General features: G+C 41.5%; 1 protein-coding gene across 2 annotated transcripts in view; it reads left to right on the top strand.

Moving 5' to 3' along the window:
• rttn (rotatin) overlaps positions 1 to 26,775 on the top strand; it is a 316,401-nt gene that overhangs the window by 221,617 nt on the left and 68,009 nt on the right. The window contains exons 46-49 of one of the 2 annotated variants that reach the window (XM_067981444.1): positions 2,272 to 2,539; positions 5,426 to 5,529; positions 7,071 to 7,140; positions 8,762 to 8,963. In XM_067981444.1, the coding sequence (XP_067837545.1) occupies positions 2,272 to 2,539; positions 5,426 to 5,529; positions 7,071 to 7,140; positions 8,762 to 8,835 (516 nt within the window). In that variant the 3' untranslated portion in view covers positions 8,836 to 8,963. Of the gene's footprint in view, positions 1 to 2,271; positions 2,540 to 5,425; positions 5,530 to 7,070; positions 7,141 to 8,761; positions 8,964 to 26,775 lie in introns of those variants that run through there. The other variant, XM_067981445.1, reaches the window with a different exon arrangement.

Raw genomic sequence — 26,775 nt, 5'->3', positions numbered from 1 at the left:
CAGCAGGAGGGAGGGCAACCGCAGAGAGAGAGATGCATCGCAGAGGGCACTACCCTCGCCACAGGGTCTACAGACCGAGGCTCAGCTTCCTGGACCTCTCTGAGCAGCAGTGCATACGGAGGCTCAGAGTCATTCGACATGTAGTCGTGGACATCTGCAGCCTCCTTCATGCCGAGCTGCTCCCAGCTGGCCCGAGCACCATCTTCTTACCTGTCGCTGTCAAAGTCACCACTGCCATCAACAGCTTCTCCTCCGCATCCTTCCCGGGTGCCACCGGGGACATTGCTGACATCTCTCAGTCGTCTGTACAAAAGAGCCCTGCAAATACACCTACACCCACTCTGCAGTGACACAATGGGTGGCATCAGTTGTGGGTCTTCATAGTGATCCTCAGGAAAGGACATTATTGCACACATCAGACAAGATTTGCAAAGACGTGGCAGTAGTGGTGCCAATATAATATGTGATGTGAGTTGGTCAGAAATCAAATATAAGTAAAGACCATGACAAACTCTCAAACACCCTTGTGCATCCCCTTTATGCTCACGACACGTTTGCCTTACGCTTCCTACTGCACATATGTGATGCATGCCCTGTGGCTGCAGCACAGGTAGTGGCAGGTTGGGTGAGGCTGACCGTGAAAGAGATGCATGAGAGGGTGAGTATGAGATAGAGCCATGAGATTGTATGAGGATTGAGTTGAGTGGTAGTGGTGGGATGAGTACTGGCGAGGCGAGTAAGTGCAGGTAAGATGAGGATGAGCTTTGAGTGGGTGTGAGGAGTGATGTGATAGAGTAGTGTTGGCAGTGCAGAAGGAGATGTGGGGTGGGGGCAGTGATGTGGCAGATGGAGTGTAGGGGAATGAGTAAGTGTACTCACTTCGGCTGACCTACTTAGGTCATTGAAGCGCCTCCTGCACTGTATGCAGGTGCGCGATATGTTGGTGGTTCTGGTGACCACCTCGAGCCAGGCCTCCATGATGGCAGAGGCAGGCCACTTCCTCCCATCCGCCGGGGAAAAGATCTCTGTCCTCCCCCTCCTCCTCACCCCATTCAAAAAAGACCCTGGAGTGAGGCATCATTAAACCTGAGAGCAGCCTTTCCCCTGGGCTGCTCCATGCTGTAATTTTGCCTATTTTCTGCAGCATCAGTCAGTGGAGGACTGCCCCTTTAAGTAGGGCTCCTCCAGCTGACAGCCTATGGTGCAGGTACGCAGTCCGCCCGCTGCGCAGCTTTCCAGCGCGAAACCCGGAAGCCAAGGTAAGTACCTTCAATCAGGCTGCGATCGCTTGCGGAGCACCCCGAATTCACCGGGCGCGTTACCCACGCGCCCAGTCGACCCCCCCCCCCCCCACTGCCAACCCGCCTCCCTCCTAAAATTGAGGCCATCATTTCAGTTAAATGGCAAAATCAAAAGTGAATCATTTCTATTCACTGATGGCAGCTATTAACTGGTTTGGAGAGACAATCACCTTTGTCACTGATTCTGTATTCCCTACCATACTGAATAAGAACAAGATTGGACAACTTTTTTTCAGTTGGGAAGTGTCATTCTAAAAATTAACTGAGATTAAACCACAGCTTTCTGTGCATTTAATTGGCTATCCTGGATGCTGCTGAAAGAAAGAATGAGCATGTGAAATGTTATTCACGTATTTGTCATCATTCCTGGCTGAGTGATGGCCAAGAGATCAGGATGTTTTGATGTCAACAGTGATGGGCACTCAAAGGAGAGACTAAAAGGAGAACAAAATTTTTCAATCTTTTCCAGCTACATACTTGCCTTGAGTTTGAAAATGATTGACCGATTTGGAGTGGTATCCAGGCACAAAAAGAATGCTAATTCCCATGTTTTACATGGAGATGCTTGCTGACTGAGCCAGAATGGATGTCAGCTGAGCTCTCTAGCATCCTTTAGAGCTGAAATGCCAGCTGTTAACAGGAGTGCAAGAAGTAATTTAAACAAACATTTCCCTTAATTTGGTAAGACATAGAAAACTACATAACATCAATTTATTTTGTGTAAATGCACTTTGAATTGAAAGTTTTCCACTCACTATGAAAATGCAACAAACAACTCTATTACTGTGCTTGGCTCTGATTCCAATTCGAACTTTGGATTGGAAGGTAGTCACTTAGCAGGCGCATCTGTAAAACGAACTCCCCTAATTCTACTAAGCAGGCAACATTTTGGATATTGATATCAATAGTGTTTTGCTTTGTAGTCAGTCTGAGGGCATTAGCTCATTTCATGCTTCTGATCTTACTTTAGAGCAATTTCTTGCACAACTTTCTTGCCCTGCCATTACCCAAGACAGCAGGAAAAACCCTAAGCACTTTGGCCATGCTTTGGCTGAAGCTATTGCTGAATATGTCTTTTGGAGATGATGGACAGCAGATGATTCTGAAGATGAATGGGAGTTTGGAGCTGTTGACAACAATGTCCCAGCACAAGCACAAGAATAACCAGCCCACTGCCCTTCTTATTCTTCATAATATTTGCTTCAATCCTGCTAACAAGCCAAAGGTTTTAGCTAATGGTAAGTAATTTTAAAGATTACACTTTTGCCTGGTTATACTATTTTACTGGTTCATGAATGTATGGAGGATAACTAAATTGCTTTCAAATATGTTTTAAATTAATTTATTGCCCTTAGTTTCACTCTTAAAGTGTGGTTTATGAGTATAACTCCTATTTATATAGTAGTTTTGAGGGCCTCTGTCACACTTTGAACATCACACTTCAATGTGTCAAAGGTAGGTGTTATTTTTTTTCTATTCCGGAACTGCAGAGAGTACCTGGGTCATGACCTTGAAAAGGACAGGCCAAATTTGTAGCTAAACTTCATATCCATGCTCCAGACCCAAACCACCCATCAGCAAGGCCATGGGAAATTAGTTTAGAATTCCTGATTAAGATTCTCTTTGAATTTGTTGTTCGTAATTATCCACAGCAACCTTTATAAATGTTTTGATAACAAATGGTCGACAAAAGTTCCTCAAAGAAAATTAAATGCTTTATACTCGGTTACACTCTTGAATACTATGGGGAATTGGATAAATATTTGCAGGGTTATGTGGAAACATCAGGGGAGTGGGGGTAATTGGATAGCTCTTTCAAACAGCCAACGCAGACACGATGGGCCGTATGGCCTCCTTCTGTGCTGTGTGATTCTATGATTCTAATTGGCATCGGTCTGGTTTTCCTGCTGTGTCCCTTTAAAAGAATCCTCCAGGATAGCATTCTACAAAACTACATTGCTAGCGGAATTTTAATGCTTTAAACCCCTTATAAAAATGTTTTAGTAATTATTTATTCCTGGGTGAAAAATGATGCAGTCTCTTTTCCTGTAGTTTGTTTCTAGATTTCCAGTTTGAGGTGTCATTTTCTGAGATTGCACTTAAGGTGGACTGAGGTGTCATTTGATTGTACCTGCCTTGAACTGGGAGAGTGCTAAGAAAAAGCCAACTTGGGTCAGGGCACCAGTGATTTTATACCCAGTGGGTTAATAGCCCTAGCCAAGGCTATTACAGGCACCTCATCAGATGAGACCTTGGTTAATTCAGTTCAGATGTGACCAAAAGTGAGGAACAAGACTTCCAAATCAGAGGAAGAGGAGGATAATAGGCTGATATTGGGGGGGGGGGGGAGATAAATGGAAACACTTTTAAAGGGTTCGTTGCCCGTCTGATGTTTCCTGCCTTATCCAACTTGTGGCAAGTCTAGCCTTTGTTCACAAAGGAAAACTGCTGCACCTAAGGGTGAGCAATTCATCTTTCTCAAGGTGACTTGTAATAAAGATCTTAACCACCGCTCCCTTTTTCTCTTAGACCAGCAGGTGCTGGTAATGAAGGATGACTGCACCAGAGCCACTGGGTGTGGAGGGGGGGAATGGGCTAGTGCTTGGGGTGGGGATCCCCCGTCGGTATACAGCCAAGGGGGTGGTCCGCACCCCTGGGGTTTACCTGCCTTTCTTCCGCCACATTCCCAGACCAGGGCAACCCCCTCTGCTTTGCCAGATTTTCCATGCTTCCCTCCCCCTTTGCTATTCTGCTGTAACCATTTACATCTCTTCTGGACCCATCTTTTGTTTCTATACTTGTCCCATCACCCCCTTTTGCCTTACACCATCATCATTTTTGTCATTTAATCACTCCTGCCCTCCACCCTATCACAGACCTCTGCCTTTTGTTTTAACGCACCGCCCCCCCCCCCCCCCCCAACCCTTTTCCCTGGCTCTGTACTTAAAAGCTGTTCATTGCTAACATCTTCCAGTCCTGATGAAAGGTCATTGACCTGAAATGTTAATTCTGTTTCTCTCTCCACAGATGCTGCCTGACTTGCTGAGTGTTGCCAGCATTTTCTGTTTTTATTTCAGATTTCCTGCATCTGCAGCATTTTGCTTTTGAATTAAATTAAAATCTGGTTGCATTCTTCCCTTATAGACACTGACAACTAACTATACTTGAGAATGTACAGCACAGAAACAGGCCATTCGGCCTAACTGGTCCATGCCGGAGTTTGTGCTCCACACGAGCCTCCTCCCACCCTTCTCATCAAACTCTATCAGCATACCCTTCTATTCCTTTCTCCCCATTGTGTTTATCTAGCTTCCCCTTAAATGCTGTTTGCATCAACTACTCCTTGTGGTAGCGAGTTCCACATTCTAACCACTCTCTGGATACAGAAGTTTCTCCTGAATTCCCTATTAAATTTATTAGTGACTTGTTTGTCTTCAACCTTTCGTGTTTGGTAGAGTTTTACATTTCAGAGATTAACATGGTAATGATTGTGAAGTAAGAATTTTATTGTGGTTATTTTTCTAATGCTTTAGATTTTACTTTCAATTTTCCATTCTGACTTTGAAGGATTTTTCTGTTTTCCGCCACAAAGCAAAGAACAAGGGAAGTGAAAAATCCCATTAGGATATTTTAAATGTTATGGTGTTTGCCTATGAGTCACTATTTGAACACAGAAGTAATTCATTGTGTGAAATGTTTCGAGACATTTAACGAAATGAAGTGCTACATAAATGCTAGTATCATTAGAATTTCCCCTTCCTCTATCATATGTAAACTTATCTTGATTAGTTAATCTTCTTAAGAGGAAACTTCTGAGGTTTAGAAGCTGGTTGTAATGCTAAACACATAACGTTATCAAAACAAGTCACTGCACACAGCATCTATTTAGTCAACATAACACTTATAGCTAGAAATGTTATTCCCTAATGATCAGCACCAGCAAGCTTTACTTTTATTTCAGGACAGTTATTTTAAAATAATTGTTTGGCACTAAATCTATCTAATGTGCTTATATTGACTTCTGGTAGTTTCCAGGCAGACTTTCCAATTCCCGTACATTGGGAAGACAGCTGCACGTGAAAGGGTAATCATTGTGTTTTTGCTTTTTCCTCTTTCATCCCCAGATAAAACTGTGTCAATATTTGCTGCTTGTCTAGAAAATGACAATCCTGTAGTTCAGACTTTAGGAGCCTCAGCTCTTTGGGCTTTACTTCATAACTATCAAAAGGTGAGTGTGCCCTTGAGTGTCTGCATTGTGATTTCAGTGTTTCAGACTGAATTCTTTTCTGTTAATAATGCATCTCCTGACTGAAAAGCGCACCTTATAACAGTTTTTTTTTAAATCAAAGCTATTACATCTTTGGCAATTTGTCCAGAATATTAATGCAGAGGAAAACAGCTGCATCATGAAATAGGTTTAATTTCAAATGGCCGTCCACTTCTCATAGCTCAAGAATGTTAGATGGGTGAAATCAACTGTTAAATAAATAACAAAAAAAATTATACTGCCAGAACTATTTCTGGGTGACATGGTCCCGTGGATATGAGTATTGCAAGCTGATAACTTCATATTACAAACTGACAGCATGCCTTTCTTTGTGTATACCCTGCAGACAGGATTGGTGAATAATAGGTAGCGAGTGTAATTTTTGTATCAGCTGCTCTGAAATCTGCATCCTTGTGTTGCACAGCTGTGTTTAGTTGTCACTGTGTACTCCATGAGGCACTATTTTAGCATTTCTCCCATCACCATCATGTGAATGGAGAATTTGAATAGTTTCACTTTGCTGATTCACACTTAGTTAATTGTTACACAACTTTTTTTGGCAAAGGGACTTAAAACATCTCTCATTTAAATGTATATTTGGAATGAATGACCTTGTGCATGCCTTTATCCATAGCTATTTGCTTTAAGGGAGGTATTGTCACAATATTTTCATCTGTGCATTAGTTTTAATTATTTTTTAAACATATTTCTAAACACATTTACAACTTCATTAAAACTAATGCAGAGGAAAATTTGGCGATCAGTTGCTTATCTATTAATTTGCTAGTTTTTTTAATATACATATGTAATATACTCACCCAATCTTTGTAGCCACCTCTGACCCAGTACCTATAAGCCACCATCTTTCTTGCATACCCTGGGCTTTAACAAGGGCAAGACATAGAAATTGACTACATGAGTAAAAGAACATGTGTGAGAGCCCTACTTAAAGATTGGAAGGGAGACAAAACAAAGTGCAGATTTACAGCGAGTAATAGTTAGAAAAGTAATCAAGCACAAATGGACACCATAGTGAAAAAAGTGTGCGAGAACCACACAGCAAAACAGTGGAAGGCAAACAGAAAGAGAATTACGCATTAAAAAGAATTAGAGAATGGGAAAGAACAGAAAAGGTAGCTAAAGGAAGAGAAGCACAATTTTTATTTAAGTACATGAGAAAAGCCACAGGAGGTGAACTAGTAGTGTAATAAATTTCTTTTGTATTCTGAAATATTTAGACATGTTTTTACACCCCCCCCCTAAATATTTTATTGTGTTTATCTCTATCAACAGCCAGTTATGACTAAAACAAATATAGTAGTTTTTTTTAGTACTCAGAACAAACCACATCCTTTTGCTCTTCTCCTATAATTGATTAATCTAGTTGAGGTTATTTTTACTTCAGCATAGTTGCCCCAGTTTGTGATTCTTCCAGTAGAGAAAAAATACTAAGCATCATATTAATTTGCACAATATCAAATTGAAGTAAATATTGCTTACAGGCCAAAGTTACCCTGAAAAACCCATCGATCAAGAGCAGAGTGGATGAAGCTTATTTATCAATCAAGAAGTGTAAGTATTGAAGTGAATGTAATATTTACGTGTTGTACTGCTAACAAAGAATGGTTTATTTTTCAAACCTTTACAAGAATTGATTAATTGTGTGTGTTTATTTTTTGAAATACATTATTTAGAATTTGATTTTAACTGCCAGCTCCTGACAGGTTGCTAAATGCGAGGAGTTTGGCCTTTGATTAAAGATCCCAGATGATCGTTCTAGAGGTACCATAGAATCAACAATTACAGTGTTGGAACTTTTTCATTTATGTTCCCATCAACCAATGAGGCATACAAGAAAACAAATTGAGCACCAGTCAAAAGAAAAAATTAAATCCGTACCAATTTTTATAACCTAAGCTACTTGTTAATTGAGCATTCATATGAAGTCATTAGTTTTTTCATTTAGGTACCTAAAATTTATATTAATTATGAATAAAAGATACCCTGAGATTTCAGGAGGCATCTTTTTGAAAATACGGTAGAAATTAATGTCATGCAGGCTCAGTGCCAACGACTATTTATGTCAGTGAGTCCTCACTGCGAGTGAACCATAGTGAACCTTGATATGCCCATGGCTTAGGCTATAAACTGCAAAACAGGTTTATTAAAGGATAACAGATAAGCAATAGCAAAAACAATGCAGCAGCTTGTATTATTTTTATAAAACTTTGAACTTTCACTCGTGTCCAAAAGAGAACCAAAGACATGATACTTTGCTAACCAAACTGATGCTAAACCTGGACTGGGGTCCTTGCAGTAGCTCTTTCTATGAAAAATCATATGGTCCTGGAGTGACGACATGCCACTTCTACATGTGTAACAGTACAGTGGTACAAGGAGAACTAGCAAGCTGAAAGAGCGAGAGTCCCAAGATCTGTCCCTCTCCAGACATGGAGCTGTTACTCAAATTGTGGAACCTCCTTCCACCTGAAAACCAGATCATTTGAGTTCAAATCGTTTATATGTTCCCAGGACAAAGGCAATTCATTCATGGTGGAATTCAAAGGCCTACGGTTGGCCTGCAAGTCTGTCTCCAGAAAATCAAGGTGATAAACTACCGATCGTTCAGATTGAATGGACTGAATATACAGCCATGTCATCTGTGGGCTGGTTTTCCTCATACTGCAGTTTCTAACCAGGCTTATAGATTGTGGATTCTAGCTCAATCCAGGAAACCTATGTTCACAGTAACACAAATTTCAATTGATCATCTAACTCTCATGAAAAGAATATGTAGACTTTATGATTTGAATTGTGTCAGACTCCTGTTCATCACAATCGTACATTGGGATCTTTTTAGAAATCAGTGATTTTTTGAAAAATGTAATTTGGTGGTTACTCTTACTATTGAAATGTAAGTTTTTGGTCCAGGTTTTTATAAAAGGGTTGATAGGATTAGATGAAGTAGGCTGGGAGGAGGCTCATGTGGAGCATCAACACTGGCACAGACCAGTTAGGCTGAATGGCCTGTTTCTGTGCTGTAAATTCTGTGTAATCCTTTGTAAAAGTATTTGTGCTGTGATATGAACAACACACTAATTTTAGAATTCTTGATCATTTCTTCATTGAGTTGCCAGTGTTGGGTGTTTGTATAGAAGCTGATTTTTTGTTTTATATACAAATTATTTTCTAGGTGTCCCAGAAGGTCCTCTGAATATTTATCTTTTGAAGTGTCTGGAAAATCTAGCGGTCCTGCTAAACAGTTAATGATTGCACTGCAAATGAGAACATTTTATTGTGGAGTGGAGTTCGCCCTTGCTGTAAATCATGTGTATATTTCATTGAAATTCTAATTTATTTTCTGTAATAAAATTTTCATGTGATTGGTTTATGTTCATCAGTATTATTTTGATTTTTTTTTAATGTCAGTGAGATGCAAGTACATTGTCTGGTGTGGTACTGAACCATAGAGATCACAAAGGCCCCACGTTTGATCCATGGTCTTTACTAAATCATGATGTGGAGATGCCGGTGATGGACTGGGGTGGACAAATGTAAGTAATCTTACAACACCAGATTACTTACATTACTTACAACAACTTACATTTACTAAATCAGTTGAACTCAACCAGTCTGGCAGTAGGGGTGATAGAAATGGCCTCAGCTAGGGAGGAAGCAAATCAGGTTGGTTTGCCATTCCTGATCGCTGTCCCGTGACCCCTGCTGGAAAGCGTACTGTGTGGCTGTTGGGTGAAAACCTGATCAAGCTCTGTTGTGATGCCTCTGTGGTAGAACATCCTGCTGACACTCGCTGTCCAGGCTAGCACATGGAAAAATGGCCTCTTGGGTAACTTGTAGGCCTGATGAACTGAGTGCCTGCGTGAGTCAGCACTTTCGGGAGCAGAGGAGAGAAGATTGGTGAGACTAATGCAATGTATCGCATATATACATTAACAGTTATATTCAGAAGTTTCTGTTTCTAAATTATGACTTCAACAATCAGCCACACTATGGGAGAACAGTGTTTGAAGAAAAAAATGATCAACACAACCACTAATCCTAGAATGTTGCTGTAAATGAACAAGGTTTTAAGCTGCAGGTAAAAACTGACATCTGTAACAGATTCGGATGTGACACCAATTGGTAATCAGTGTCTCATTTTTTAATAGTCAAATCAAACTTGTAAAGGTATCAACTATTTAGACAACAAAGATCAAAACAATATTACCCCTTTTGATCTCTGGGCAGAAGTCGTAATTAAGTTGGCGACGTGGTTGTTTTGAGTTTTCCGACAGTGAGGTAGTTTTCTGATAGTCAGCTGTTCTTCTGACATCAGTATCATCTTCATACTGCTAGGTGTACTTTTGACAGCTGGTGGTCTTCGCTGATGGCTCTGCCCTGAGCTCAAAAACGTTGGTTTTTATGATATACTGTTGCCCCCCACCCCTGGGCAGGAAACTCACCTCAGATATGGAACAACACTCAAGACCCTAATAGATTAACAAAGTTTTTTTTCAAAGAATTCAAGATTTTCAGCTTGTTTTAACATTACTTATTTAACCACAAGATCCTTTGCAAGATTGTTTTGCGAGGTGGCCAGCTTGTTTGACCGCACTCGTCTAGCTATCTTGTCATGGTCCTGGTCTTATTGCTATCTTTGGATTATTTTTGAGTCATTGTTCCTCTTTCATCACATTGCCTCACAATGAGGATGACAAACGTCAGTCACTAGTCATAGGTTAACAGTTTACAATTCAGCAAAGTAAGCAGCACACTCAGCAAAATACGCAGCACAGCCTGCAGAGCATGATGGTTAGTAGCATTAAGGAAAAAATTCCAATATCCTTCCAGAATCCCCAGCTTGAGAGTGAGAAAACCCCCTAAGGGTTTCGATCTCTCATCCATCCTTTAATAAGCCTGTCAGTACTAAGTGGCCCTGCATCCATCTAATGTTCCTGATAGCACGTTTATATAAACTTAATGCTTTTGCAGCCAAAATTTACAGCCACTTTTAAGCTTTCTGTCCAGAGGATAATGTTTGCTTGCATTTTTGTATCATGTGGCCATAACAGGCACCAATATGCTCGCCCTAATTTTGTAATTCTGGTTGGTGTAAAGCAAAATGTTAACCGCCAAACGGGACATATGGTGTCGCCTCGTGTGTGGTGCTTCTTGTTAGTTGTAATGCAATACCTTCCTCTCTTTGGAAAAAAAACGACGTTGGTCCTTTTCAAATTCAATAGTACTATTTGGGGACTCTTCATCCAGAGTGAAACCACAAGCTGGCAGTGCACTTTGTAAAACATCACATCTGCACAACCAGGATTCACTTTACCTGGAACAGCAAGAAGTGTCGGGTGCAATCCAGAACCCGTTTCCCCTTTACTGATATCTTCGAATAATTTACAAATTCAATGTGTATATCATCCTCCAACAAGCCCATCGATTCCACTTTAAATACTTCCATCGGTTTTACATCAGCAAATAACAATCGCATTGCCGCTACCACAGGAATCAGTCATGAAATAATGTCACTTTGCTTGCAAAGCTTCTTAGCGTAATACACTAATCCAAATCTTTGCCAATCCATATCTTGTACCAATTCATATTCCCATCTGATTTCCAGATTTTCATTTGTTTGCCCAATATAAAATTTGGGATCCAATTGTTTTCTATAGCCCTTTTGAATCTGAACATTGTAAAAACCCTCCAAACATAATTGCCTTTAAGATCAGTTGTTCCTTAGTCTTTGTTGTTCTGAATGATTGTCAATATCCCTAACCTGTCTCTCTGCCAGTCCTTTTATTAAAACCTGGACTTTCCTTGTTCTGATGTAAAATCCCTCGTCTGCCTATTCATTCATTTAAGTAACCCCTCTAATTGCTTGTGCATTGTTTATCATGTTCCCATTGTCTCCACATGAATTCACCTAAATCTCTTCCGGATTGCGCTTGGCGTGATAAAAAATGTACATACATTCAATTAAATAAATCGGAAGACAAAAGATAGAGAAGAAAATATTTAACAGAGCAGGAATAGTTTCTGACTGCAAATTATAACAAGCTTCTTGTGTTTGCATCACAACAAGTTCGTTCATGCATCTTTTCCTGCACCTCCCATTTTAAAGTTTTAATTACATTAATCTCAATTTTAGATCATATCTCCACCGTAAGCACTTGGGCGTACATGCAGGGAAACATCCACATCGGCCTAGGTATCAGTTCCCCTGCTTGACACAACAATCCAAATTGGGCACTTTCTATGATGCAGTTTTTCTGTCATACATGTTAATTGTATGATTTATATCAAAGAGTGTTAATTGTATTCAAGTGGTGGGTGTCAATTGGGGACTCTGGTATCCTTTTTATCGGAGAGTTTTTCTAGGATGTGGTGTGTGTGTAAGGGGAATCTCTAGGAACAAAAGACCAGGCTCTAGTATTCTATCCTTCACCACATGGCTTTCCATTTAAAACAATACACCTTTAACTTTTTTTTTATTCGTTCACGGGATGTGGGCGTCGCTGGCAAGGCCGGCATTTATTGCCCATCCCGAATTGCCCTTGAGAAGGTGGTGGTGAGCCACCTTCTTGAACCGCTGCAGTCCGTGTGGTGACGGTTCTCCCACAGTGCTGTTAGGAAGGGAGTTCCAGGATTTTGACCCAGCGACGATGAAGGAACGGCGATATATTTCCAAGTCGGGATGGTGTGTGACTTGGAGGGGAACGTGCAGGTGGTGTTGTTCCCATGCGCCTGCTGCCCTTGTCCTTCTAGGTGGTAGAGGTCGCGGGTTTGGGAGGTGCTGTCGAAGAAGCCTTGGCGAGTTGCTGCAGTGCATCCTGTGGATGGTGCACACTGCAGCCACAGTGCGCCGGTGGTGAAGGGAGTGAATGTTTAGGGTGGTGGATGGGGTGCCAATCAAGCGGGCTGCTTTATCTTGGATGGTGTCGAGCTTCTTGAGTGTTGTTGGAGCTGCACTCATCCAGGCAAGTGGAGAGTATTCCATCACACTCCTGACTTGTGCCTTGTAGATGGTGGAAAGGCTTTGGGGAGTCAGGAGGTGAGTCACTCGCCGCAGAATACCCAGCCTCTGACCTGCTCTCGTAGCCACAGTATTTATATGGCTGGTCCAGTTCAGTTTCTGGTCAATGGTGACCCCCAGGATGTTGATGGTGGGGGATTCGGCGATGGTAATGCCGTTGAATGTCAAGGGGAGGTGGTTAGACTCTCTCTTGTTGGAGATGGTCATTGCCTGGCACTTGTCTGGCACGAATGTTACTTGCCACTTATGAGCCCAATCCTGGATGTTGTCCAGGTCTTGCTGCATGCAGGCTCGGACTGCTTCCTTATCTGAGGGGTTGCGAATGGAACTGAACACTGTGTAGTCATCAGCGAACATCCCCATTTCTGACCTTATGATGGAGGGAAGGTCATTGATGAAGCAGCTGAAGATGGTTGGGCCTAGGACACTGCCCTGAGGAACTCCTGCAGCAATGCCCTGGGGCTGAGATGATTGGCCTCCAACAACCACTACCATCTTCCTTTGTGCTAGGTATGACTCCAGCCACTGGAGAGTTTTCCCCCTGATTCCCATTGACTTCAATTTTACGAGGGCTCCTTGGTGCCACACTCGGTCAAATGCTGCCTTGATGTCAAGGGCAGTCACTCTCGCCTCACCTCTGGAATTCAGCTCTTTTGTCCATGTTTGGACCAAGGCTGTAATGAGGTCTGGAGCCGAGTGTTCCTGGCGGAACCCAAACTGAGCATCGGTGAGCAGGTTATTGGTGAGTAAATGCCGCTTGATAGCACTGTCGACGACACCTTCCATCACTTTGCTGATGATTGAGAGTAGACTGATGGGGCGGTAATTGGCCAGATTGGATTTGTCCTGCTTTTTGTGGACAGGACATACCTGGGCAATTTTCCACATTGTCGGGTGGATGCCAGTGTTGTAGCTGTACTGGAACAGCTTGGCTTGAGGCGCAGCTAGTTCTGGAGCACAAGACTTCAGCACTACAGCTGGGATGTTGTCGGGGCCCATAGCCTTTGCTGTATCCAGTGCACTCAGCCGTTTCTTGATATCACGTGGAGTGAATCGAATTGGCCGAAGACTGGCTTCCGTGATGGTGGGGATATCGGGAGGAGGCTGAGATGGATTATCCACTCGGCACTTCTGGCTGAAGATGGTTGCAAACGCTTCAGCCTTGTCTTTTGCACTCACGTGCTGGACTCCGCCATCATTGAGAATGGGGATGTTTGCAGAGCCTCCTCCTCCCGTTAGTTGTTTAATTGTCCACCACCATTCACGAGTGGATGTGGCAGGACTGCAGAGCTTTGATCTGATCCGTTGGTTGTGGAATCGCTTAGCTCTGTCTATAGCATGTTGCTTCCGCTGTTTAGCATGCATGTAGTCCTGAGTTGTAGCTTCACCAGGTTGGCACCTCATTTTTAGGTACGCCTGGTGCTGCTCCTGGCATGCTCTTCTGCACTCCTCATTGAACCAGGGTTGATCCCCTGGCTTGTTGGTAATGGTAGAGTGAGGAATATGCCGGGCCATGAGGTTACAGATTGTGCTGGAATACAATTCTGCTGCTGCTGATGGCCCACAGCGCCTCATGGATGCCCAGTTTTGAGCTGCTAGATCTGTTCTGAATCTATCCCATTTAGCACGGTGGTAGTGCCACACAACACGTTGGATGGTGTCCTCAGTGCGAAGACGGGACTTCATCTCCACGAGGACTGTGCGGTGGTCACTCCTACCAATACTGTCATGGACAGATGCATTTGCGACAGGTAGATTGGTGAGGACGAGGTCAAGTAAGTTTTTCCCTCGTGTTGGTTCGCTCACCACCTGCCGCAGGCCCAGTCTAGCAGCTATGTCCTTCAGGACTTGGCCAGCTCGGTCAGTAGTGGTGCTACCGAGCCACTCTTGGTGATGGACGTTGAAGTCCCCCACCCAGAGTACATTTTGTGCCCTTGCTACCCTCAGTGCTTCCTCCAAGTGATGTTCAACATGGAGGAGGACTGATTCATCAGCTGAGGGAGGACGGTAGGTGGTAATCAGCAGGAGGTTTCCTTGCCCATGTTTGACCTGATGCCATGAGATTTCATGGGGTCCAATGTTGAGGACTCCCAGGGCCACTCCCTCCTGACTGTATATCACTGTACCGCCACCTCTGGTCGGTCTGTCCTGCCGGTGGGACAGGACATACCCAGGGATGGTGATGGAAGAGTCTGGGACGTTGGCTGAAAGATATGATTCTGTGAGTATGGCTATGTCAGGCTGTTGCTTGACTAGTCTGTGGGACAGCTCTCCCAATTTTGGCACAAGTCCCCAGATGTTAGTAAGGAGGACCTTGCAGGATCGACTGGGCTTGGTGTTTTGCCGTTGTCGTGTCCGGTGCCTCGTGGTCCGATGCCGGGTGGTCCGTCCGGTTTTATTCTTATTATGACTTTTCGTAGCGAGATTTTACAACTGAGTGGCTTGCTAGGCCATTTCAGAGGGCAATTAAGAATCAACCACATTGCTGTGGGTCTGGAGTCACATATAGGCCAGACCGGGTAAGGACGGCAGGTTTCCTTCCCTAAAGGACATTAGTGAACCAGATGGGTTTTTACGACAATCCGGTAGTTTCATGGCCATCATTACTGATACTAGTATTTTAATTCCAGATTTTTATTTAATTAATTAATTGAATTTAAATTCGCCAGCTGCCGTGGCGGGATTTGAACTCATGACTCTGGATTTTAGTCCAGGCCTCTGGATTACTAGCCCAGTAACATAACCACTTAGGCGAGTTTACCCTTTGCTTATACACTTCTCCCTCTAAATATCCCACAGATGTGGTTCTGCTAATTCGGTAAATACTTGGGTTGTAACATACATGATAGGTAAGGATAGGGTAAAAAATTGAGGTTTATTCTTCTTCCTAACTTGGCCCATTGGGTGAATTGTAGCATACCCCAGATTGTGGATTGTTGATACAGGTGGAACTTTAACCCTCACATTTATTTCACCATTTCCCTTACAATACCAATGGATGGTCGTAGTCCCTTAACATATCCAGAAACACATCTCGAATCAAAAACCTCAGTGTTTGATCAATAAACAAAAGCATGTATGTTCCATTTGTGTACAAATGGTTGCCCGTCCTATTCCCTTTGCTCGCTTGTTTCCCTTGTCTATCATCTCGTTTATTTTACCCTGCGTCTGAACAAAAAATTTGGCAATTTTGTGCATGTTATAGACGGTGTATAGTTCTCCCTGTGCTATCTCATTGATTGCGTTCAGGACTGGTGCATCGACTAGTTTGGCTCACACATGTTCATAATGACCCACTTTCTTCTTCATAGTCTCAACATCTACCCGATTCCAAATTGACATTCCTCTTCTGAAAAGCCCCGTTATCGCATGTACCTATACCACAGCGTCTGACTGTAATTGTCTTGTCCTGAAGGTCTAGTTTCTACCCCCGTTATGTAATCTATTACTCTCTACCTCTCGTTCCCATTTTATCTGCTCATCTGTTGTGGGAATTTACCACAGTACCATATATTGGACGTTATTCACTTAGGGCACATTTTACAGTTTCTAAGTCCCTGTCATATTATACTCCCCAATAATATATGTAATTAATATCACATTGTCCATTTTGCTTCATCTGTGGAGAAAGTACAAAGAATCATTTCTTGCACCTCCAGTTTCTTTGGAGACTTGGAATAGAACACCCTACACAATCTTGACCTGATGTCTCAACTGTGTGTTGTCTTGGATGCTTTGTCCTTTGCTACTGATTAACTTCCGACGTTGAACGGCTGTAGACCCACAGGGTGTACACTTACACTCTGTGTAAGGCAACATGACTTTAAAACTTCTTTGCCGTACTGACTGAAAAGAAGGCGGAGCCAGCTTCATCACAGCAGCTCCATACTCAGGCAGATTTCAACTAAATTTAAAGAAACTTTGCCGAATTGAAAAGAAAACAATTGATTTCGATCTCAAATCTGTGTCATAAAATAGGACATAGTCCCGTAACTCTCTATTAATTCTCCAAACTCTTTTGACTTCTTGTTCAATTAGCAGTGGTACTATGCTTAGAAAACACAACAATTTGAAATGCTTGTATTAAACGACCGGGACTACAAAGGGTGAACACTGCTTCAGTTTTGTGAAAGAAGAGGAAATGGAGCCAGCTGCAGCCTGCAAGCTGCAGATTGCAACACACCTAAAGAGACAGTTCACTGAAATAATAGAACAATTCAGTAGCTTGTAACAGGGGGAGAGACGGAATCTTCCCTTTTCACCTTTTCCCCCTATTTAAATCATTTATCCTTTATCTCTGAACTCCATTTTCAATCTCCAATGTTTTCTACTTAATTCAATTTTGTACCGATTTAAAATCTCATGTGGGAAAGACCATTTATCAGGCTTGTTTGGCTCTCAAAAGTTTTTTCCTTCTCCTCCGTTGCTGGAAGGATGTGGTGTAGTGAATGGAAAGGGGGTACTGGAGAACCAGCCGAGAGTTTTAGTCTCTCGGTTCACTTTCTAGAACCTCTACCACTGCCTCTCTGCCTTATGGTCTTTTACTCTGTAATATGCTTTGGGCTTGCTTAAATGATTCTTTGACTTCTGTGCCTTCCATTTCGCAGTCCTCATCTAAGTCTTCACAATCTACTCGATTCTCATCATTGGCTCCTTCTGTCATTGTGTTGCCTGGAGAGCGATAATTCGCAGTCTCCTCTGCCAACCCTTCCCCGTCTACCTCATCTCCATCACCACCAGCTTGGGTCATTGTACATATACTATTTCTCTTAACTCTCAACTGTTCTTGGAACCGTTTTATCTGTTCCTGTTGTTGGATCGTCAGGAGGTTTATTAATTTATCTAATTTTTGTTCCCCCACTCCTGGTTTTTGATGAGTCATGGACCAATTTCCCTCATTGTTTCTCTGCCGAGGGGGTGCTACGTTACTCTGGCAGTCTACGTTACAATGACCCATTTTCTGACATCGAAAACACCTATCGTTACAACCTGATGTTCCTCCCATGACTCCTCGCATCACAGCAGCCACCACAGCCCCTTTTCAGCTCAATTTGACCGGTAACTCCTGAATCATTAACTTACACCATCTGTGGTCGACCGAATTTATGGGTTGACACATAATCTCCCTCAAAGCCCCTCTACAGTTGGTGACTTCCGACTCTCGTCTCCTATATTTCTCCATAAATCCATCTCTTGTAAATTTTCTAACTCTTGTCCCTGTGCTGTCGCAGTTTTAGTCACCAACTGCGAATTCTCCAGCATAGTCATGACATCTGTCAGAGGTTCTTTCAATATCTCGATTTTATCTGACTGTCTCTTAATTTCCCTGTCGTTTTCATCTGACTGTCTTAGTTTCCTCGAATTGATTCCTATTTTCCTCTTTTAATTGTTTAATACGTTCCTCACTCTTATGTGGGTGGTCAACTTGTGTGCACTTAAGGGTCCTTTTGCCAACTCTCACCTTCATCTTTTTATTTCAAACATGATCCTCAACCAATTCTATGGCTGTCTCATAAGCCTCACCTTCTCCACAATTTTGGAGATAGATTCTAAAGGTTCCTCGAACCCCTTTAGTTTCTTTTTCAGTTTCTTTTCTAACATTTTGTGGACACTTGCCATGATCACTTATACTAAAACAAAACCTCACTTCCAGAATTTGAACAATTCACATCTTTTGTGATCAAATTAAATCTGTTGATTTTCAAACATTTTTTCCTTTAGGTGTTTGATTTTATGTCAACAAGAAACATTGATTAGTCACCGCCTGGCTGGCTCGCCAATTTTTAACAGATTCGGATATGACACCCAATTGGTGATCGATGTCTCATTTATTAATAGTCAAATCAAACATGTAAAGGCATCAAATATTTAGACAACAAAGATCAAAACAATATTACTCATTTAACCACAAGACTCTTTGCAAGGTTGTTTTTTGAGGTGGCCAGTTTGTTTGACCGCACCCATCTAGCTATCTCGTTCTGGTCCTGGTCTTTATCGCTATCTTTGGATTATTGTTCTTCTTTTAGGGTCATTGTTCCTCTTCTATCACGTAGCTGCCTTGCCTCACAATGAGGGTGACATGGGTCAGTCACTAGTCAAAGGTTAACAATTTACAATTCAGCAAAATAAGCTGCACACTCAGCAAAATACGCAGCACAGCCTGCAGAGCATGATGAAAAAGATGTCAATGTTTCCCTATTTCCAATATTCTTACACATCTTGCTTCCTTTATATTAGGCATTAAAATAGATGCTTCCTTTCTTAATCCATTGTTTCATTGGAAAATGAGATCAATCCAAAAGATCACTACATTATGTACTTAATAATAACAATAGTGTGATAGATTCTTGTGCAGTAAAGTCAGTGTGATAACCCATGACGTAGCACTGTAATCAGGCCCCTCCTGAGATAGCTTATCCTTGAGTGTACTGATCATATGGGAGTTGTAGATATAAATGTGTTGCTAACCTGCAACTAGTATGCAAGATAAATATTGCATATCTCCAGTAATACTGACTCCAAAATCCGAGTTACAGATTTAAGCTGTGCCACAGTAAGAGGATCACATTAGTCTGGTATAAAATATCAACCGTACCATATACATTTTGATATAAAATCATAATTTACAGCAACCTCGGGGTGCTATTGTGGTGGTTTAGCATGGCAATTTATTATAAAAGTGTGGAGTCGATGTTGGTTTAATATAATACCACAAATGAAACTGACCATGTAACCAATAACACCCCAAAATGAAAATATAGCTGCTGGCCACCACCAACACAGTTTTCTATCATGTGCTATTGAGATATTGAAATATAACACTGAAGAAAACAGGAACTTAAATGGATAGCAAAATGGGTGCTGCTTATTTTGTAGATGTAATGGGTCTATAGCATTGAAATTGTTTTGTGGGGCAGTAGTTTAAAGAGTACTGGTAGTAATTTACAACTGGTGTGATACAATCACTAGCGACTATGGATGCAGAAGAATGTAAAATACTGAAAATAGTAGACAGTTTGACTAATTTCCTACATTAAGCAGTGACTACAATTGTAAAGTACTTTATTGGCTGTAAAGCGCTTTGGGACATCCTAGGGGCGTGAAATAAATCCAAGTATTTCTTTCTTCTAATTGAATCTCCTTCCAACAAATAATATACATTCTTTGTCATTTTGCGTCCTTAACACACCAAGGAACTTGATCAACTTTGGTTGGTTTTGGGGGAAATACATGCTGGGTATACCCATATAAAGGTTTATCACCCTGCCAAACTCTGATAGCAAGTATGTGAACCTGCTGTACAATAGAGAAAGATTTCAAAAGGATATATATTGAACTGAAATTGGGAAAGCATTTGACAAAAAAAATTGAGATGCTAGTAGATTGGGATCAACCTACACTTCAAACCGTTCCAGGAAGTATTTGTACTGGTGGTCCCGGGGCTTTGAGGTAAGAGGAGAAAAAGACTATTTCTTCTATTGCCCAGATTGAAACAGTGTAAAATCAAACCATCCATTCACTATTGCAGTTGGGCATTAGCACTGCTCGTTGTGTATTTATCAACTCAGGGTCTTGAGTTGGAACAAAACCTAGAGATAATTTTACATTAAAAATAAGTGGAAGAATGGCTGGCATTTGTGTCCTGGCTGTTCTGAAATGAATAGCCTAGTTTGAAAATACCAGTTGCTCCATTGAATAAAAAAAAAGTTTTTAATAAAACGAGAGGGCCATTTTCCTCAACCTCGTAACCCCAAGAAAGTGGGGAGGGCAACTGGTGCCTTACACATAACTGTGATTAGCTTCCTGAAACTACAAATAAATCGTTCTGCTCCTGAAACAGAGAGAAAATGCTGGAAACACAAATAGGTCAGTCAACATCCATGGAGAGAACAGATAAGTTAATGTTTCAAGAATGGTTCCCCATCTGACTGTGTTTTAAACAAATAGGCTGGGTTTGATCTGAATGAGGGTCTTTTTTCCCCCCTTTCTCCATTTTTCCCCATTGTCTTGCATTGTTGTTAGCATAGGCCATTTCTTACACTTTACACTTCTTTCATTGCTTGCCACGAGTGCCCATATTCCAACAGGACACACATTCAAGCCGCAATTTACAATTGAAAACCTTGGCAGATTGACACCTTAAATGGGCTTCATACAGCAAATTATTGTAATATAATGTAACTGCATGGTTACTCAGTGACCCACAGATTTGGCGCATGTCAAACATTTTATATTTTTAAAATCTCCAACAACAACTAAAACCTGAAGGAATGAGACTCCACACTTGTAATAGTTAATTTTCAGTGCCAGAGAGCTTTTTTGGCAGTCATTAACACTTATCACGTTGTTACAAGGGTACTTAGACTGAAATGGACAAGACTTAACTTTCTGTGGTGAGTTTAGTTCATGTCTACCACGCAAATACAGCAACTTCACACCATTCAATGCATGTTAATAGTGAGGCAGACAGCGAGATGCCGTTTTCACGAAGCGAACGGCAGAATGGCGCAACTCGGACAACAACTTTTGGATATTCGCGTTTAATCACGCATCTGACCCTCGCCTGAAGTTGCTGTGCCATTTGTGCATAAATAACAGTGAGTGCCATTAGTCTTGCCATTATTTTGTCAGCAAATTCTGGCCCAATATCATTCATTATAGTAATATATTGAAGATCATGCCTGTGCAATCAGGCAGCGATCCAGCAAAAGGTATCCCCACTTAATTTCCCAGATCTTACATATATTTTGCATAATTGGCTGGAAAATCTCCCCTAATGTTTCTGAGTCAACTCATTCAATTTTCAATAAATTAAAATACAGCTTTGCTCCAATGTGCAACTTTCAACTGCTGGTTCGTAATCTAACACTCTGCCCCTGGCTTTGAATTACCTTACCAGTGCTATTCTTTTATTCAGGTATTCATGGACTGTCACTGTTTTTTAATAGATTGCCTTCCAGTACATTAGAGACAAGCAGTTCTCATGTAGGGTAGAAGTTCCAATCAACCAAGTTTACACATGAACTAAAGGCAAAAATCAGCACTAAAAGGCATTGGAAAAATATAAATTTAAACCAGTCCCTTGTGTGCTATTTTTATACAGGCGTTAGTTAACCTATTTAAAATAAACGGGTTAACATCAGTGTAAAAATAGTGCACAGAAATGTGGTGCAAGCACGTTATGCATTCGTACATGAACTTTGCTGATCAGCATCTCTCAATGGTTTTCTTTGGAGAATAACCAGTTTTCTTCAGTTTACACGTTAAAGTTCATATTCATTGGATGAGGTTTATAAAATAATGTGGACCTATTATTTCAACTGAATAGGTTAGGGATGTCCAGGGTTACAAGTTATGTAAGGACAGAACTAGTATGGATGTTAGGTGTAAGGAATCTTACAACACCAGGTTATAGTCCAACAGTTTTATTTGAAAATCACAAGCTTTCGGAGGCTTTCTCCTTCGTCAGGTGAGTGTGGGATTCCATGGAAGGTACCGCATATAGTCAGAGAACAATGCCTGGTGATTACAGATAATCTTTCCAACTGCCCGTTGTCAAGGCAATCAAAGGAGTCGAATAGTGTTCAGACAGAGAGACATTACATACAGGACTACTGAATATACAAACGGTCAGAACCCAAAGACAGACAGAGAGAGAGAGAGAATGATCAATTGTATTAAAAACAGATAACTCTTTTTTCGCTGGTGGGGTTACGTGTAGCGTGACATGAACCCAAGATCCCGGTTGAGGCCGTCCTCATGGGTGCGGAACTTAGCTATCAATTTCTGCTCGACGATTTTGCGTTGCCGTGTGTCTCGAAGGCCGCCTTGGAGAACGCTTACCCGAAGATCGGTGGCTGAATGTCCTTGACTGCTGAAGTGTTCCCCGACTGGGAGGGAACCCTCCTGTCTGGCGATTGTTGCGCGGTGTCCGTTCATCCGTTGTCGCAGTGTCTGCATGGTTTCGCCAATGTACCATGCTCTGGGGCATCCTTTCCTGCAACGTATGAGGTAGACAACGTTGGCCGAGTCACAGGAGTATGAACCATGTACCTGGTGGGTGGTGTCCTCTCGTGTGATGGTGGTATCTGTGTCGATGATCTGGCATGTCTTGCAGAGGTTGCCGTGGCAGGGTTGTTCTCCTGAAAGTTCTCCTACAAACAGCCACACAACCTCAAACAGACCATCGCTCGCAGCAAATTACCCAGCTTTCAGGAGAACAACGTCCACGACACCACAAAAGCCTGCCACGGCAACCTCTGCAAGACATGCCAGATCATCGACACAGATACCACCATCACACGAGAGGACACCACCCACCTGGTACATGGTTCATACTCCTGTGACTCGGCCAACGTTGTCTACCTCATACGTTGCAGGAAAGTATGCCCCGGAGCATGGTACATTGGCGAGACCATGCAGACACTGCGACAATGGATGAACGGACACCACGCAACAATCGCCAGGCAGGAGGGTTCCCTCCCAGTCGGGGAACACTTCAGCAGTCAAGGACATTCAGCCACCGATCTTCGGGTAAGCGTTCTCCAAGGCGGCCTTCGAGACACACGACAACACAAAATCATCAAGCAGAAATTGATAGCCAAGTTCCGCACCCATGAGGACGGCCTCAACCGGGATCTTGGGTTCATGTCACGCTACACGTAACCCCACCAGCGGAAAAAAAAGTTATCTGTTTTTAATACAACTGATCATTCTCTCTCTTTCTCTTCCTTTCGGATGTCTCTCTCTCTCTCTCTCTCTGTCTGTCTTTGGGTTCTGACCGTTTGTATATTCAGTAGTCCTGTATGTAATGTCTCTCTGTCTGAACACTATTCGACTCCTTTGATTGCCTTGACAACGGGCAGTTGGAAAGATTATCTGTAATCACCAGGCATTGTTCTCTGACTATATATGCGGTACCGTCCATGGAATCCAACACTCACCTGACGAAGAAGAAAGCCTCCGAAAGCTTGTGATTTTCAAATAAAACTGTTGGACTATAACCTGGTGTTGTAAGATTCCTTACATTTGTCCACCCCAGTCCATCACCGGCATCTCCAAATCATGGATGTTAGGTGGTGGTTCTATTCCCAGAGAATAGTGGACCTGTGCAAAAGGTTGCTGGCTTGTGTGGTAAATGCTGATTCACTGTATTCCTTCAATTGAGAACTGGACCTGTTTCTGGCAAGGGCAGAGATCACCTCGTATAAGAGATAGGCATTCTGTAACATAAATCAAGGCCAAGGTAATCCCCTGGGCTAGTTTGGATCGGAGAGGAATTTTCCTGTTTTCTCCCCCATCCTATTTGGGTTTTTATTTTGATTTTTTGCCTGTATTAGGAGATTATATGGCTCCAGGTGGCTTGGTGATCGTATCTACTGTAGTGCATCAGGCAGCACAGCTGCATGTGACAGGTCAGATGGACAAATAGGTCTTTTCCTGTCACTTTCGTATGTTCGTAAGTCAATTTTTTGTTATCAAAAAAGGATTTTCTTTTTAACAACTTAATCCACTTTGAGAAAGATACTGAAGGTAAAAATATGACAGCTACAAGGATTATTTTATGCATAGTGTAACATTAAAAACTTTTTGGAGAGTTAACTGGAGCTGCAGCATGAAGAGTGAAGGCACTGGTATCAGCAGATCATTCAACATTTGGTTTATGGACATTAAAACAGCAAAGGCAAGACTTGTAGTCATTCACTCAGACTTTAAATGAGTCATTTTTGCCATCCTAATGAACATGTGGCACAATTTCTAATTGCTATCTGATTCAAAATATGCCTAAAAAATAGGTTATATAGTTTGAGTCTATGTAAAGACGGAAATAGAAACTAGCAATCATTCTATTAGCACGTATCATTAATCTAAACAAGGGCCACGGTGTGAGCAATGCACAAGCAATTCTAATTTAACATTGTAAATTTCCATTGCACATACAGGATGTCCCATCGATATTTTTCATAACTAAGTTACAGGGCACTGCTTTATCTGGATTTGAGTATTTAAATCGAACCCTGGGCATCATATTTTATGGATTTACAAACTGGTACTTTGAACAATCCTCTGCAAGGCTCCAAGAGCCAACAAAAAATTCTGTTGGAGTTTCCATAAAACCTAAGGTTTTTTTTGATAATCTTTTGCTTTAGTTCTAGCAATTATATATTTAGTGATGGAGATTGGTTTCTTATTATGATATAAGCCACAGGAAAGCAATTACAAGCACAATCAGAAGAAAGTGATAATTGCAATTACAAATAAAGTAAAACAGATTCGATTTTTGCATGACAACCAAATTTTAAGTGATTAGCACATTTGGCATGGGATGCAAGATTTAAGCTTTTCAATTTTATATGGTCCTAAAGAGCTCATATTTAAGTTTTGCTGAGAGGTTTACAGATGTTGTGGTTGGATTAGGAGATGTTTGTGGGCTGGGGTTTAAAGATCACTTTTCAGTCAGAGTTAAGATTTCCAAGCTGTTTTTTTGCTACTTTCTAAGGCTCGCTTGACATTTATGGTTTTGCATTTCTGCACCTTTAGGGGTAGATTATTGAAGCAGATAAAGAAACAGCATCTGTGAGGTCAGCAGCATAGTAGCATTTGTACTGTAAATGAATGTTTCAAAACAATTCATGATAGCTATGCAAAAAAAAGTATTAATTCCAGCAAAATATTTGTATCAATTACATTATACACTAGCACAAGCTGGTTTGATAGTGAAAATGTGAAGATTTGATAATCTTTTTAAAGTATATAATATTGATGCCTCTGGATAAGACAGTTCACAAAGGTTCTGGCTGATTAATTTTGAATCGATACAATTTTATTTGACTTATTGTAACATAACTTTTTGTTACATGATGTGAAAGTGCTCAGGAATGTAGATTAATAAAAACTCGGCAAGTAGCGCAGGTTGGAAATATTTTGTTCGAAATCATTACAGATGCTGGAAGATTAAACATGTTAGACTTTAACATGTAAAAATCAGTCTGTTAACACATCACTGTTAAAAGTGAAAGAAATTGATAAAGGAGCTGTCGAATGTTGACAACAAAAGGTGTGAACATGGAGGGTCCAGAGGGAGCATCTGGCTATCTTGGATTTTTTGGATTGAATTACTTTTCCTCTGTCCAGCTTTCCCATCATCTCCTTACAGAAGCTTTATTCTAGCCCACAGAGATCGATCAATTCAGGGAAATTTCCGTTTTCCCACGCAGAGGAGTTTTGTAAGCTTTTGGTTGATGCACTGAAACAAAAGTTAACATTATGGCAATAATACAATTGGAATTCACCAACAGCTTAATAAACACTTACACAATTTTAAATCATTATTATATTGTTATCTTTTTTTGTTCTCCTATCCTATCCTATTTCGTTTCTGTCCTTTTTTTATTTTAAATTTAATTTTACTATTTTTATAAAAGCTATTATCAGCTTTATCTCTTTTTTTTAAAAAAACAGTATAATCTTTAATAATGAGGGTCAGTTGTGGATCAGTGGTAGCACTCTTGCTTCTGAGTCAGAAGATTGTGGGATCAAGTCCCACTCCAGAGCCTTGAGCACAAAATCCAAGCTGACACTCCAGTGCAGTACTGAGGGAATGCTGCACTGTCGGAGGTGCCATCTTTCGGATGAGACGTTGAACTCATCTGCCCTTTCAAGTGGATGTAAAAGATCCCATGGCACTATTCAAAGAAGAGTAGGGGAGTTCTCCCTGGTGTCCTGGCCAATATTTATCCCTCAGCCAACATCACTAAAAACAGATTATTCGGTCATTATAACATTGCTGTTTGTGGGATCTTGCTGTGTGCAAATTGGCTGCCCCATTGCCTACATTATAACAGTGACTGTTACAACACTTCAAAAGTACTTCATTGGCTGTAAAGCTCTTTGGGACATCCTGAGGTCATGAAAGGCGCTATATAAATGCAAGTTATCCTTTTACATTTTTTTCTTCTGTCATCTCTTTCCATTGTCCATTTTGGAAGGGGAAGCAACTTTGTGTAAAAAAAAGTGCTATTGGATTGGCTCAAACTGTCTGCACAGACTATTGTTTCAACCAATCAGATAGCAAAAGTCATAGGATTGACACAGTCACAACATAGTCATGACCAGGTCAATCTCTGATCTGTTATTTCACATCAAAACTGGAAGAGGCTGCCGACCAC

This window comes from Heptranchias perlo, chromosome 3 (assembly GCF_035084215.1).
Source record: "Heptranchias perlo isolate sHepPer1 chromosome 3, sHepPer1.hap1, whole genome shotgun sequence".
Taxonomy (NCBI): Eukaryota; Metazoa; Chordata; class Chondrichthyes; order Hexanchiformes; family Hexanchidae; genus Heptranchias; species Heptranchias perlo.
This window is presented reverse-complemented; position numbering and strand designations above follow the sequence as displayed.